General features: G+C 43.7%; 1 protein-coding gene across 4 annotated transcripts in view; it reads left to right on the forward strand.

Annotated features, from left to right (window-relative positions):
* LOC149360285 (cytochrome P450 3A14-like) overlaps positions 1 to 7,714 on the forward strand; it is an 80,397-nt gene extending 72,683 nt beyond the window's left edge. Inside the window, exons 13-14 of one of the 4 annotated variants that reach the window (XM_089572248.1) lie at positions 787 to 914; positions 7,254 to 7,313. In XM_089572248.1, the coding sequence (XP_089428374.1) occupies positions 787 to 914; positions 7,254 to 7,258 (133 nt within the window). In that variant the 3' untranslated portion in view covers positions 7,259 to 7,313. Of the gene's footprint in view, positions 1 to 786; positions 915 to 5,223; positions 5,387 to 7,253 lie in introns of all 4 variants that reach the window. The other 3 variants (XM_089572246.1, XM_089572247.1, XM_089572249.1) reach the window with 3 other exon arrangements.
* The last annotated feature ends 8,084 nt before the right edge of the window (positions 7,715 to 15,798 follow it).

A 15,798-nucleotide genomic window follows, 5' to 3' on the forward strand; every position in this document is an offset into this window, starting at 1 on the left:
AAAACAGTCATTCCTACGATAACAAGATAAAAGAGCCACTGAGTCTCATTTAGTGAAATTTTAATGCGCAAACGACATGAGGACAAGAAGATTCCAGACATTAGTATTGCGATTGCAGGGCCGTGACAGTGCAGTGTTTAAGGATGAGATGCTTTAAGCTCCCATTGTTAACGCGCCGCAGTTGACCTTGGCCCCAGAGCAAAGATGGAACCCAGAGCCGAACATCATCATCATCATCAGCCTGACTACGGCCACTGCAGGGCAAAGGCCTCTCCCTTGTCTCTGCAATTACCCCTGTCCTTCGCTAGTTGCGCTTAATCTCATCCGCCAACCTAACTTTCTGCCGCCCCTGCTACGCTTGCCTTCTCTTGGTATCAACTCCGTTAACCTTAAGGACCAGCGGTTATCCTGCCTTCGCAGTACATGCCCTGCCCATGCCCACTTCTTCCTCTTGATTTCAACTAGGATGTCATTAACCCGCGTTTGTTCTCTTACCCACTCCGCCCGCTTCAGATCTCTTAACGTTACACCTATCGTTTTTCTTTCCATAGCTCGCCGCGTTGTCCTTAACTTAAGCTGAACCCTATTTGTTAGCCTTCACGTTTCTGCCTCACAAGTGAGTACCGGTAAGATACACCTGTTGTACACTTTTCTCTTGAGGGATATTGGTAAACTGCCATTCATGATCTGAGATAACCTGCAATATGCGCTCCAGCCCATTCTTATTCTTCTAGTTATAGGTGAACCTAAACAAACTTTACCAAGCCAGCCTTTCAATCTGCCCAGTGGTACCTTGGGGCCTGCGCTATCACCGGAGCAGCGCATGCGTCAACAACAGCGTCTTCGTGGTCCCGCTGTGCGCGAAGAAGCCTACGCTCTGTGCTCTGAAGAACGAGCGGCGCACTCGCCGTCGTGTGAGCGAACCACGAATACCGCGCGCGTTTCGCAATACCCGCGCTCTCGTGCTGACCCGTAGCGCCATTGTTCAGCTCGGATGGAAACCCGTTGTCAAGCAATGAGGGCATTGCAATCTTCTGCGCGAGTTACGATTCAGATGGGTATTTTGCGTTTGTCCGGGACGAGACCTTGCCATGCAGCGATGTTCAGCCTCTAGAATCAGCTACGCCAGTACTGCAAAACATTTCATGCTTGCGTATACTCTCGACTACAGGCGAGAGTTTTTTTGTTTTTTTTCAGTGTGACATCGAGCCTATATATGTTAAAAGTTCATTTTTCCGGGCTAGGCCCGTTTACGTAAATACGAGGTGCTAGTTCGCTGCAAATACCGAACTAACACGCGGATTTATACCGCGTTTGGTTTTGCTCGACACTTTCGCTAATAACCGACCTCATCATGCATGCATGTTGATGCTATGTTTTGTTATCCGCGGATATGGGGCGGAAATATCATTTCACTCAAATTCCACTTCATTCATATTCTTTATTCCTTCATAATTGCCTTATTCCGTCACTGACACCAGAACCCGCCACACAGGCGGATAGTTATAAATGAATAAAATCTGACGAAACAGATTATATCATGAAAGCGTTGCGTTCATTACGTACATTTCATGCACTGCTCATATATATGCGTACAGTGCAAGGCCACGTTAACTGTTGCGAGAATGCAGCACACCGAAAAAGATAATCTCACTCTTCTCGCTCTTTATCTGTACACATGATTCCAACTTCAAATTCGTGTTTAACGCTGCTCGAGGTTAATAAAAGTTATAAGCCCATAAAGCTCACGAGGGGCGGAGGTTTGTAAATTAATGCTGTAGGAGTAGCGTTGCCAGCTTTTCTGCTTTGTTTTTTGCGCAAGCAACGTAACACTCCCTGCGTGAAGCTTACCTGGACTGCAAAATGAAATAAAAATTGCGGTTCTAGTTTTCTCACTGATTCGTTGTACATGAGTTTTCATTGTTGATGGCAGTGATTTTAAATCCTCTCCAAAGAAATGTGCTCACAAGGTCCGATGAAATCAAAGAGCAGACCTGAAACGCGAGCAGAGCAGCACATAAAAATAATGTTATGAACTGCGGAGAAAACGCAGGGGCCGTCCGTTATGTTTAAAAATTACACTTTTCGCACTCGTGATAGTATCAACTGCTGCAGTTTTCCCGCTATCTGGACTAAGATCTTGTTTGCCTTTTTCCGTTTGAACCGTTTTGTCTGAGCTTCATTTGATGCTCGTAGTGCGTCACTGCCTCCAGAATTATGGTGGTGTTGATGAGTGTAATGAATTCGATTGAAGAAATCTGGGCGCAGAAATCACAAGCAGGCGCCTTCTTCTCAAGGAGACCGTCAAGCTTACTTCGGTTTTATATAAGCGACATGTAACAGTACGGCCTAAAGAACGCCGAAGCACCAAGTGCATGTTAACTGTTAATATGCATGTTAAAGTACGCCAAAGGAGCCACCGCAGTTTGTCATTGGCTAGGACGATATTACTGACGCCGAGGTTACAGGATAAACACCGGCCTCTGTTGGAATTCAGCCTTCATTTCAAAGCAGGTGCAGCGGAAAAGACTGGACGAATGTGATACTCGCTAATGCGAAATTCGAGGGCAGCTGTTGCGGCGTTTGCACAATAGGCGATCACATGCGGAATATGCGCAGCCGCACGCGGATAACACAAGGCAAACGTTTCGCAGCAACGAGGGAGGAGACAGCGCTGCAGACGAAGCGTGCCACAAACCACCGCTTGAACTTTTTCTCCTTTGCTTTCTTCCTTGCGCTCTCCTCGCTGTCGCCGTACCTTCTCCTCTGGTTTCGTCCTCGTGCTATGCTAGCTGCCGCCATTCCGCCGCTTTGCTCTTTGTCTCCAACGCCGGTCACGACGGCGAAGCTGTACGCAGCAAAGGGCGCTAAAGAGCTGGGCCAAGGTAGATGTACTATGGTAGCGTAGGCTGCATAGAAGCCCATACGTTCAAAACATGGCGGCTTGTGGTGCGCAGCCAGCGCCGTCTTCGAAATGCGTGGACAACTAAAAAGTGACGTCATAATTAAAAAAAAACGCGACGTCGAAGTCACGTGTTTTAGTGACGTCATATTCGTGACGTCAGCGTCACGTGCTGCTTGGCGGGAAAAATAAACTGCTGAACGCCGCGACGCTTCAGCGCGACACCCGACAAGAGAACGAAGAAAGAAGACACGACGAGTGCCGACCACCAACGCTATTTTTAGGTAGTCAGTTCTCGTTGTGCCTTTTTCCTTCGTCCTCGCCTCAGGTGTCGCGCTGAATGTCACAGGTGTAGCGCTGAAGCGATGAAATGTGACGCCGCCAGACAGGTTATCGCTCGCACATCGTGCAACCGCACACCTCTTTTTTGCGTACGGGGGCCCCATGGCCACAGACGATGCCCTTTTGGGGCAAAAGCGACAGAACCGCACCCAACCGAACGAAACTACACAGAAGCGCTGGCAAAACGAAAAAGCGGAAACTGTACACGAACGATGCACACCAAGAACTCGAGCAACAAGCAACGAGGAAAAAGTAGGGCTAGCAGAATCGAGTTTCAAGCAAAAGCAAGCAGAATGGTCAAAAGATATGACCAGGGTATTACATCAGAGCACCGTCAACCTTGCCATCGTCCCGCTGCCATTGCCGCTGCTCTGAGCGAACGCTGTCATAAAATTTTTACAAAGCAAGCGCTATATTTTCTAACAAAATGCACACAACTAAAACATTTTAAAACGGAATCACTGCAATTGTTTTTGAATGCTTTTGAAACCCAAAATATGTACTAATTATTTTCCTCTTCTAGTAGTGTTTGTCCACTCATTTCAGTTTGGCGCTTTAGTTCCACCACTAATTTGATGTCGCTAGCACTTGGTTCTGGACCGCATTCAAGCCCCGGCTTCGCGACCTATTTCAATTGACCTTGGCTGGGCCGTAAACGCACCGTATTTGCCGATAGTAACCGAACTGCCTAGACGGCTGCGGCCGCGGCAGCGGGCTCTCAGCCGAGCTTCGGCGCTGCGGTACCCGACGCTGGCCGCTGTTCCCCGGTACGAGTTTAAACTGGGTGACGTAAGTCCGCGCTCTCGCCCTCCTCACAATTCCGCATATTCTAATTTCCTTCCCTTGTTGCTTGTAGTAAGATAGTGAAAGTTCGAGGCGTACTCTCCATGTCTGTTGCTTGACGAGCAGTGTTTACTTGCGCAACTTCTGAGTAGAGTAGCCCAATGGGTTCGAAAATGGTTCATGGATTAGAAAAAAACACGCATAGAAACCTGGCTGTTTCCCATACCTTTCTGCTTTGAGCCAGTTTAGCAGCCAGCAACAACTGAAAGTCGCCGACCACTACACCACACTGCCCGTACCCAGCGCAACGTAGCCCCGTCTTATGCGGTTGTTATAACAATAGAGCCAAGAATTCCAAACATTTTGTTGAGGACAGCCTACAAGGCGCGCTGCATTAGCGACGGTAACAATGTTTCGAGGCAGAGGGCTACATGACCAGATCAATTTCGCGTGCTCTCTGTCTTTCGTCGGAAGGCACGTGCTGTTTTTCGAAACGTTAGGCTGCAATAGCAACAATTCCCGTGACCTATGTGGATTCTTTTGAAGGGTTCGATAAAAACGTGAGTTAGCCCAGAAAGCCGGTGACATATGCGCGGCAGCGTAGGCACACTCGGCGTTGTACTGATAAGCAAACATTTTAACCCACCATGAGGCGTCGCTACCGTATACCTTAAACACTTCAGCTCAGGAGGCTCATAGATCGATTGATCGCCAGTGTGTCTTAGGATACTGCAATTTTTCTCTTAAAATGAGTACGAAATTGGTGCACTTGCTTAATTTTCGTTGAAAAAATGTGGAGTGCTGTACCACACTGCGTGGTGTCATTTAATAAAACTAAGGGCACTTGCACTCAGCAGTCGTCTGAGTGGATGTAGGGATAAAATGGGTCGGGAAAGAGGCATATCTTTGGTGGATTAGGCAACTTTGACTACCAATGTGGCACTTTCGGGAAAACTTTCCGAGTGGAGGTTTAACACATGATACAAAATAATCAAGGTACGATGCCTTAGGTAATGCTCAAAGCACAAAAAAATTGTAACAAAAGAAGTATGAGGAACGCAAATGCATTTTTTTAGTTTTAATGGAGAGCCAGACACCCAACATATATTCAGTATTCTTGATAATGATGCGGCTAATGTTTACAATCAAGCGTTCTCCGCAAGGTCCTTTACCGCTCTTTTGTATTGAAACTTCAGATTCGCTCCCGAAAACGAACACCAACTGAACAAGGCGGCATTCATGCCATTCGGCATGGGGCCACGCAAATGCATCGGCAAAAACATGGCCATGTTAAAGGCGAAGCTGACCGTGGGCAACCTGCTACAACGTTATCGCTTGGAACTTGGCCCGTCGCAGATGGTGAGAGCGTTAATGCGTACACTTTTGCTATTTCCCATTCGGCACTAAAGTAGTCTCGTACACATTAAAACAGTCTAGTAGGCCGCCACTGTGGCTCAGTACTGCAAACCCGATAGACGGTTCTCGGCTGTTAACCGGATAGACGCGGGTTCGACTCCGACCACTGCGGTCGCATATCGATGCAGGCAAAATGCGAAAGGCAGAGTGAGTGCACGTTAAAGAACCTCACGTCGTAGAAATCATTCTGAGCCCCCAGCTACAGCGTCCCTCATAGCCTGAGTCACTTTGGGACGTTAAAGCCCGCACAACTAGAAGAGTTTAGGCGGATGGTTGTTATTTGTTGTCTTTTGCTTCCAAACAAACAGGCCGAAGCAGGGCAAAAATGATGTCTTGAAACTTACTTCATTTGTATGCATTGCAATAACTGCGCCCGCACGCATAGTTGCGCCTGCTCGAAAAAGAATTTGCTTTTCTCGATCGCTGGCGATAGGTTTGATATCTATCTTTTCTTCTGCCATTGTCTGGCGTTTGGTCCTGGCTTTGCTGCGCGTGTCCTTTCAGCCTAGCCGTGAGCGTGCTGTCTTCGTTAAAGCCCAGTTTTTAGTCCAGTTGCCGTTGTGCGCTTTTGCCTTCTCGTCCTTCGTCTTTTTGACTTTTTTCTTTTAAAGAATGCCTAAAATGTTGGTTATACGGAAGTAACCGGTTTTAGTAGCGCCCTAAGCGGGCGTTATAAACTGTTGATGTGACCTCTGACTACTTTTGATTTTATTTGACGAAGCTTAAAGTACCAACACTGCCTGGTAGTCGGCGTTCAGCTCTCTCGAGGAGTAACACCAGCTCTTCAAGATGCATCCTGGGCAAACCCAATACATTAAGGAGCGTCTCTCCTGTCCTCTCTAGCTTTCTTCACCGTTTTATTATTAAATAAAGGCCAGTCTTCACGCTTGGCATCCATGGGCCGGCGATAGTTTAGGCGTGACGCTCTGCAGTGGATGTATTTCGTGCTAGATAGCATTAATACCCATAATAAGGGAGTACTCAATAGCATTCACCCAGGCACAGCCATACCGCTGCAAAGGAAATACATACAGCTTTCTCAGAATATTCCCAGCTGAAGAAAAATTCGGCTTGGCCTGGGGTAATCGTTATTCAGTAATTCGTCCCTTTTTGCAAGCTTACTCTACCTTTGGACATTTTGTTAAAACGCATTTGGATTACTACTGCTAGTCTAAATCTTCAGGTTATCTATACATGGTGCGACAAAGTTGTTGCGAAAATTTATCAGGTATTAGGGAACGTGTGCTAATTGAATGGTAGATTATATCGGACTATTGCTTTGAAAATATGGCGGCAAATAGATGGTATGCTGTCTCCGATTACCATAGATAATCTATTGAAGTGGATCTATTGCATAAGTATAATGTAAATGGATTATTAGTGGATGGAATCGCTTGGATCGTAACATCACCTGCACTCAATCCTTATCAAAATTCGTGTCACAGATAGAGCATTTCTCGTAATGCACAGTGGCGATGCAGCAACCGCAACCGCGAATCTAGGGAAGAAGGCAACCCCTTCTAACTTGTCATGTACGTGTTTTTGAGTGCATTTTGAAATTGCGCCTACCAGTGTCAAAGATCTGTTCTGTATAACCTTTTGCTATGGCCAATTCACTTTTCCCTGCCTTTGCTTTTATGCCATGTTTGCTGACTTTGAATAATATGTTTATATTTGTTTTCTTTTTGCACTGTACTAATTGCCCCTGCTATGGTCTTGCAATAAGATCAGCAGTATTGTAAATAAATAAATAAATATCCAATGAACCAAACTGTGTAGAGTTATCAAATAACAACATTTTTTTTTACAGGGTGAAATGAAGATAGGATCTCGTGCGATGCTCTCTACGCCGGTCAGCGGATCATGGATCATATTCCATCGTCTGAAGAAGCCGTAGTGTTGCCAGTTTTTTGTGTTCGTCAACCAGTTCACAATGTGTGCGATTCAAGGTCATGATGCATTGGCCTTAATACACAATTTTAATCGCTTTGTTTCTCTCGGATCTTTTACAACCTAATTAACGCAAGCCAAGAAGCCGTCATACGTACCATATTGCACTGTTGGCATTCTTTCCTCATAAGGTGATTAAAACAGCAAGATCGGCCAGTTAGCTTCCTGGAAGGCGTTCAGATAAGCGCCCCTATAAGACTAACATCTTCAGCGGAGTAGCGCTGTGCAGCGGAGTTGCCAGGCACCGCTTTCGGAAGTAATGGGTGGTAGTAACAATTTCCGGTTCGTGGTGCTATGACATCTTTAAAGCTGATTCTCTTGACAAGCACCAATGACCTAACAGGCAGATCAGGTAGGAACAGACCATTTAGGAATTGACATCCTCGGTCCTTTCACTTTGTGGCATGCCGGAAACAAATGGATCATAGCTGCTAGAGAATGTTTGACTCATTACGCCGAGACCAGGGTGGTTCTTGTGACACAGCTTTCGAAGTCACGGAGTTTTTCATGCGCAACATCTTCTTGTGGCATGGCGCCCCTTCGTACCTGATCACCGACAGAAACAGCGTTTACGGAGCCTCTAGTCACCACATTTTCCCGTGCTAGCGCTAGAGACCCCGTTACGCAGCAAATCCGGCGTCGGTGTTGACGGCGTTCTGAGCGAAAAATCACGAGCCTGGTTCTTGAAAGTGGTCCCCCAAGAGCAACCTAGGAGGCAGGTGGGCCACCTAGGTCACGTGACCTAGCGGCGCCATTACACACTGCCCACCGGATTGTGAGGAAACTGCCCACTGTGGCAGGTGGCAGTTATATTAGTGATTGTTCGCTCAGGAAGGGCAACCTGGGCCGCAAAGGCCCACCGCTGGCAGGATCTGCCATCGCAGAACACCGGCGCATTGCTTAACCGCTGCACCACTGCGACAAGAGGGGTATGAGGACTCCCAGGGATCTAGGAGTGCAAAGTAGAGAACGACTTTCTGCACAAGTGAAAATTAACTCATAACGCTGCAGTGCCATACCCCTCAGGCGGAACTCAAGCGTCCCTTCAAACTCCAGGCATAACCACTCTTTTTCGTCTTTTAGTTTTTATTCTGTTGTTTCTCATAGTATTTGTCCCATTGTACATAAATGTTCAATATGAAATTACTGCAGTTCAATTTTAACCAATCCTTTATGTATTTCCATCTCGTTTTGTGTTTATTTCATGCGCTTAATGTCTTGTGCTTTCGAATGGGAGCAAGTAGGGCGCGGACTCTGTCAGACATCTATTTGCCTTTTAGCCTACGCCCTAGGCAACTGTACAATTGAGTTGTCTGAATAAACACTTGGACTGTGATTTATTCAGTTCAGCGGCACGACCCGCCGCAAGACCCCAGCCAACCATCCACAGAGAAATGGCCTGACCGAAAGAGTGCGTTCAGACGGATCGATTGATCTGACCGAACGATGTCCACCACAAAACTGGAGGTTCCTCCGTATGTCGCCTTTGCCTACAACACTTCCCTGCAGATTGCAATGCAGCTGCAGTCATAAGCGATACAACCCTTGTCTTTCCAGTAGCAAATGACTAGAAAAGGAAAACTAAGTCAGTGATTAGTAAAAATAATCAAGTCAATCAATGGTAATTTTGCCACCATGGGTCCTTGAGAGAGCATTATTTTAGCAGCAGGCGACATCTTTGGCAGAACGAGGCGCTGTGATGTTCTTCAGGAACTAAAGCATAAGTAGTGTTTTTTTCCCTTTCTCTAAACCTCCACGCGTGGTCTCAATCTTTTTAGCACAGTCTGAATATAAAAAAGAAAAATGTTGAATATTGATTACTGTGTAGGAAGCAAGAACAGAGCTTTCAACAGAGACAAACTGCGCTGGTGTAATAAGTCTTTTTGGTGATCCTAAGGGCACCCACGGCAGAATAGTAAAGAAAATGAAAGGAAAGTTTAGGGGACGCATAATTTAAAGTCTTAAGTCTGTTCGCTCTGCTTCTGGTCCTCCGTAACTGCTGCTCGCCGTATGCGCTGAGTTTGTGCAGCCACCGATACTTCACATCACATCACATCACATCACATCACATCACATCACATCACATCACATCACATAACACCACTTTATTTTCCTTAAAGACCCCTAGTTGGCTATTAGTCACATTCTGAGCAACAAACATCCGTGGTCGCCCTCTCCACTAGCGGAGATATTTCACGACACTATGCGGCATTTATTCTCATCCTATTCAATTCAAATGCGTGGCACTGTCTAAACGCACCTGCGCACCACAAAACATTGCAGCCAACTTCCGCCGCGTTTGCCACCGAGCTCGGCATTGTCATGTGACTAGCGCATGTGCTAACTGCTAGCGCATGTGCATGCACCCATGTCACGTCCTTGTGACGCCCATGACCAAGTTACGTCGCCCAAGTCAGGTGGTCATATGAAGACGAACATCCCGCGGGAAATCATGGCTCGGCCATGTTACTTGCCAGCGCACCTTCAAGTCGGTCATGTAATGTGGTCTCACTACATCACGGCGGCCAGTCAGCTCTGGACCATGTCACGTGACTCTTTGACGTCATCACTATTTGACAAATCAGTGCTAGGTTATGTCGCATGAAGTTGTGACGCCATCACTCATCGACCAATCAACGCCTTTTAGGTCTCATCACTCCGTGTTTTTTATGACTTACCTCGCTGCTTTTTTTTTCTAGATGAGGCTTCTACCGGTATCGCATTAGAAAATGTACCGAACCTCAACGGCGCACTCTGTACACGAGCGTGAAGAGCTATTACCAACACATAGCCGGAAATTCTGGACAAGGGCAGTTTTCCTTGGGAAATTTTTTATGAACACCTTTTTATATAATGTAACATTCCACTATGGCAATCAATATATTCGTAGTATTCTGTTTGACAGGCTTCCAGTTGCTACGCATTGCAACTGTTACTTTAAACATTAAAATACCCCTACCTTACAATGTCTCGCAGTTGCCTCTAAATTAAAATTGATGTCCATGAATCCCGGACTGATTCTGAAAATGAAGCGAGTTTTATTCGGTCTTGACTATACAATCACGTTCAAAATTTTGTGTTCCCGCGCTAGGAATGGAGCCAAATCGCAGGCTCATTGAACATGCTTGATCGAAAGGGCAACCACTACGACACTAAAGAGAAAAAAAGCTGCGATTAAGGCAGGAAAACCTAAACCCGTACACAGGTGACATGCAGAACCCGACGGCGTACTGCGTAGACTGTAGTGGCCTATAGAATTAAACCAGGCTGGCTTAGATATGAGCGCAGTATCTGTCATTCGAATTGCCTCGCAAGGATTCCCTGGAACGAAATGGACCTAAGTTCGTGGGGATTCATTCAATAGATGAGTGATTTGTCTATTTTGGAAGGATGCCTTACTTTGCATCATGAATTAGGGCAAAATGCTATTTTTTGAAGTTTGAAATTTTGAAAATTTTTACTGTATTCCTATTACGCGTGCCTTTCGATATCTGGTGAGCCTGATGGCAGGAGGGCAGCGAATAATTCGACCGCATTTGTTTTCTGATATCTGTGAACAAGAAACAACAAGGACGATCTGGAAATTTGTGCCGCATCCTGCGCCACTTCCTCTGAAGACAGCAAGTCCCTCTGAGTACTTCTGGCAGACAACCTTAGCTGGAGCCAAAATACTGACACCATGTGCTCTTCTACCTTCCTTCCTAAGAATTTCTTTCCTGAGGCAAACTAACACAGGCAGCTTCAAACGTTAGGCAGTTGGCGTATACTAGCATAAATAAACCATAACCTGAGAGTGCGTGCACTGTTTGGGATTCTCACAGAACCTTAAAGCGTTGAAAACAGTTCTACGTAAGTATGTTCGGTGTATATTTCCTAAATACTGTTCTATCTTACAAATTACTGTTTTCTTACAAAATACTGTTCATATAATGTGCTTACAAAATACTGTTATACAAAATATAGTATTTCCTAAATACTGTTCCAATCTTACAAAAAAGAGCTCTTTATATTATAACACATAGTAAACGCACAAATAGACCTACTCCGCTCTTTCCTGACCTAGACATTACACCTTTGTTTGCTATATAGGATTTCAAACCAGTTTGTGTGGTTATACATATACTAAACCTTAACATCCTACGGTCAACATCTGCTTTCGTATATCCATCTCGTTCAACTAGAATTTTTTTCATTGGTCGTTTTAACCTTCCACTTGTGAACAATGTGTGCGGTAAAAAAATTATTGCCTCTGCCAGTGCTGAAATTTGGAACCAACTGCCAGTCAACTTAAAAATAGGTCCATTGTCAATCGCCGATATAGAGAAGTTTTTTCGGAGCCAGCAATATTCGACTCCGCTATAAATCAGTGTTTCTCTTGGATGCATTCATTCTTTTAATTTTTGTTTTTGTCCTCCTAGCTATTAAATAATTTCCTGAGTGTTTCACTTTTATTTGTATATAACTGTCGCATAACTGCTGTATAATACTGAGTTGTCTCGCTATAATAATTTTTGCACTCCCTACATGGGCCCAAGTCTAGCCGAGAAGGCTAAGGGCCCAGATGATTCGCATGTATTCTTTTTACTGACCGTTTGAATGAAACTAATTTTGATTTTTTTTATCTCACCTACAATTCTACTCTCTCTGCACGGCGTACAGTCTCTGTGAAATGGGGGCTAAAAACAAAATGCTTAAATTTCTGTTTTTACTGCAAAATTAGATTTTATCGCTCCCAATAGCCCTAACGCCCAGGGGAGCAGGAAATGGGGACACAGAATCAGCAGCTCCAGACTTTGCAAAAATATTTCTATGTAATATAAAATGCGGTAAAAGCTAGCACCTTATATTTTACTAGCACTAATGCTTTAGAACGTGCCATTCGTTTATTTCTAGTTTTTTATTCGTGCCTGAAAAAAATCAGAAATGACGAAATTTTCTCTGATTCCCGTGAACATTTTTATTGCTAATACTTCGATCCCCGCTGGGGATTTTAGTGGGTAGGATGAAACAAATATTTATATGTAAACAGAACAAAATAATACAGGCAAGATTACCGAGGCTAGAACATTGCAGTATACAAGCGCACACGACGCATTTTTAGAGAATGCGGAGAACAAACTTTACAGTGATGATTTCCAAACTTGTTCAATAGTTAGTAGGTTCCAATAAATTATTCGTCGTGGAATGAAAGAATATTTAACAGTTTTACACCTACTAAAGAGGGTTATTGTGAGGCTATGTCTCTGTCTATTAACATGACCACATGAAAGAAATATTGCCAGGAGGTTTGTCTTACAGGCACTAACAAAATTGGAAAGGAAATCGTATTCATGGTAGTCTGGGTTAACTGTGGCAAGCTCAGTTTGGTAAAGAGGTGTGCCACAGAAGTTCTGAAAAGATATCAACGAGGCAGCTGCTGTTTTTTTGCATCATTTCTTCTTGCTTACGCGAGTTTTAGTGAAGGCACAAAACAGGAGATGTATTGTCTAGTATCGGCCGCATTAGTTTTGAATGATAGTACGCGAACAGAAGGAGTAGAAACCCTTACGAAAATGGCAGATATGGGCCAGATATATTTTATATATGGCTGTATATACTCATATATGGGATCATATACAGTTAAATAGGTCCATATATGGTCGTATATACGGCCAGATATGACCATGGGAAACCTGATATGCCGCAATATACTGCTATATATGGGCGTATAAGACCACAAATACGGGCAGATACGGCCATAAGGTACCTTATATAGTGCCATATACTGCTATATATAGTCGTATTTGAGTCCTTATATAGATGCTCTTTCTTTATATGGGGACCTTGAAATCCTTATATGGAAACAATCTCGCAGATATGGAACATATCCTACCTCATATGTGGGGTGCTTGTGCCATATACTTCCGAACTTAAATAATTAACTTTGTGTCAAACATGATAATATTGGTTAATTAAGATGGTGAAACACACCGCACAACAAGGTACTAAGCTTTGTATGATTGAGGCTTCAATCAAGTTAGACTGCTATTACATAGCGGTGTTTAACTAAGGTGAATTAAAGTACAGTGCTATAAATCACCTTCAACTTTGCTATGATTTAAATGTACTAATACATGCATATACGCGCTTTCTGCCTTGGGTGGACTTCGAACCTTCCTGACGAACTGAACCTTCCTGACTGGGTCTAAATAAGTGGATTACAAGTCCAGCGAGTTGGTTGCGATCGAAATCATAGTTTTTAGAATTATTGATAGATTATAAAGTCCCGAACATACAACAAGTGCTTGGGGATCGAACTACGGAAATGTCATATCTGGTTTGATATGAAAAAATCCAGATATGAACAAATAGGGAATTGGGCATATAAGGCCTTATATGAATATACGGGCGTATATAGCCTGATATGCCCAATTCCCTATATACCATTATCTGAATGGAACTCATATAAGGAAATATATGTATATATGGTCGTATATGTCCTGATATGCCCAATTCCCTTTATATCCATATCATGACTGAACTCATATATGACAATATATGAATATATCTGGCATATATGGCCTGATATGCCCAATTCCTTATATATTCATATCATGATTGAACTCATATAAGGATATGTCTGGCATATATGGCCTGATATGCCCAATTCCCTATATATCCATATCATGATTGAACTCATATATGGATATATCTGGCATATATGGTCTGATATGCCCCATTCCCTATATATCCATATCATGATTGAACTCATATATGGATATATCTGGCATATATAGTCTGATATGCCCAATTCCCTATATATTCATATATGGGTTGAACTTATATATGGAAATATATGTATATATGGTCCTTATATAGCCAGATATGTCCTATCCTTATATGACCATATCTGATGGAGCCCATATATGGGATTTCTATATATGGTCTTTATATACCCAGATACGGCCAAATCCGTATATAGCCATATCTGCGAACAGTCATATATGGATGAATATACTTATATGGGCCATATATGGCCAAATATAGATAAATCTGTATATGTCCATATTTGGCTGGAGCTTATGTATGGAGCTAGTTCTATATACGAACATATACTGACAGATCTGCACATAACCTTACATACTTTTGTTAAATGTTGAGGGGAAATTTCCGCTAAGGCAGAGCAGACTTCCATTAAGCTATTAATTACTTATTCGCATCCATCCAAGCACAATCATACACCATGTCCCCAGACCAGGACGAATCTTTTTACGAAAGAGCAAAAGTTTCTGTGGAAGCTGTGTCGGGTCCCTTTGTAGCCGTGTGACGGCTTGGCGGAATGAAAATGAGTGATTACTCCCTTATTAAAACCTTATAACCTTTCATATGGAAATATATAATAAATGGCGGCCTGTGTATATGTGCCCTCAAACGGCGAGATCTACCGAAGGAGACGGTACAAAAAAAAAATTGAAGAAATCTAACGATTTGCGGCGCGCTTCATCTGCATCTCTGCAAGCACCTAGGCTCCCCTTCTCCAATGTTGCAGGCTGCTACTTTAAAACAACACCAGCATCACAGCCAGTAAAACTATTCTCATTCGAGTTCTGTACTGCTCGCTCTCAGTGACTGCCTGCAACAGCGACGCGGCCTTCTATCAAATTAGCCAATAAAGAGTGAGCCTGGGGCGCGGCGTCTCCAAACAGTGGTGGAGGGCGGCCAAACAAAAGATGTAATGAAATTAGTTACAACCATTGCAGAATGCTGTCATACATATGCCGTTATCGCCACATGCAGACGTAAGCGACTGTGCAGCACGTCCTTACCGCTACTACTTCAGATATGTGATACAGCTTAAATTTTTGACGCAGATTTTTATTTTAAAACTTTGAGAGATACGTTGGTGCTGTGTAGGGGGGTTATACAGGATGGTTAACATTATGTAAGCGATAAACCTGATTTAATAGACGATTAATTAACTAACATTAACTAATGAACATTTCATTTTGATTCTAAGGGGCAATATTATGTTCCGAAATTAAAGGCCGTCATCGTAAAAGGTGAGCCCAGTTTTTAACTTTTTTTTTAATTGGTATAGGCGTTTGAAATATCGAGCGCCAGATTTTGCGCTTTTCAAAGCTCGCTGAGTTGGTTTACCCGCATTGAAAATGCATAAAACTGTCGGTCACTTTTTTTATGCATCAAACACAGACACCGTTTGTGTATTTTGTGATGTAGAAAAAGTTTCTTTGAATTCGGCGACGATACGACGCGCAGCGACGCGTTTATGAATATCCGAAGCGGACAAGGGAATTCACTGAGCTTTCAAGTGTGCATGTTCAGTATTTCGAACCACATTAACGATTACGAAAATTTAAAAGCTAAGGTTATCTTTTTTTACTGACGGCCTTCATTTTCGGGATACA

The sequence above is a fragment of the Amblyomma mixtum genome, chromosome 2 (genome assembly GCF_055824585.1).
Source record: "Amblyomma mixtum isolate Tamu chromosome 2, ASM5582458v1, whole genome shotgun sequence".
In the NCBI taxonomy this organism is placed as follows: Eukaryota; Metazoa; Arthropoda; class Arachnida; order Ixodida; family Ixodidae; genus Amblyomma; species Amblyomma mixtum.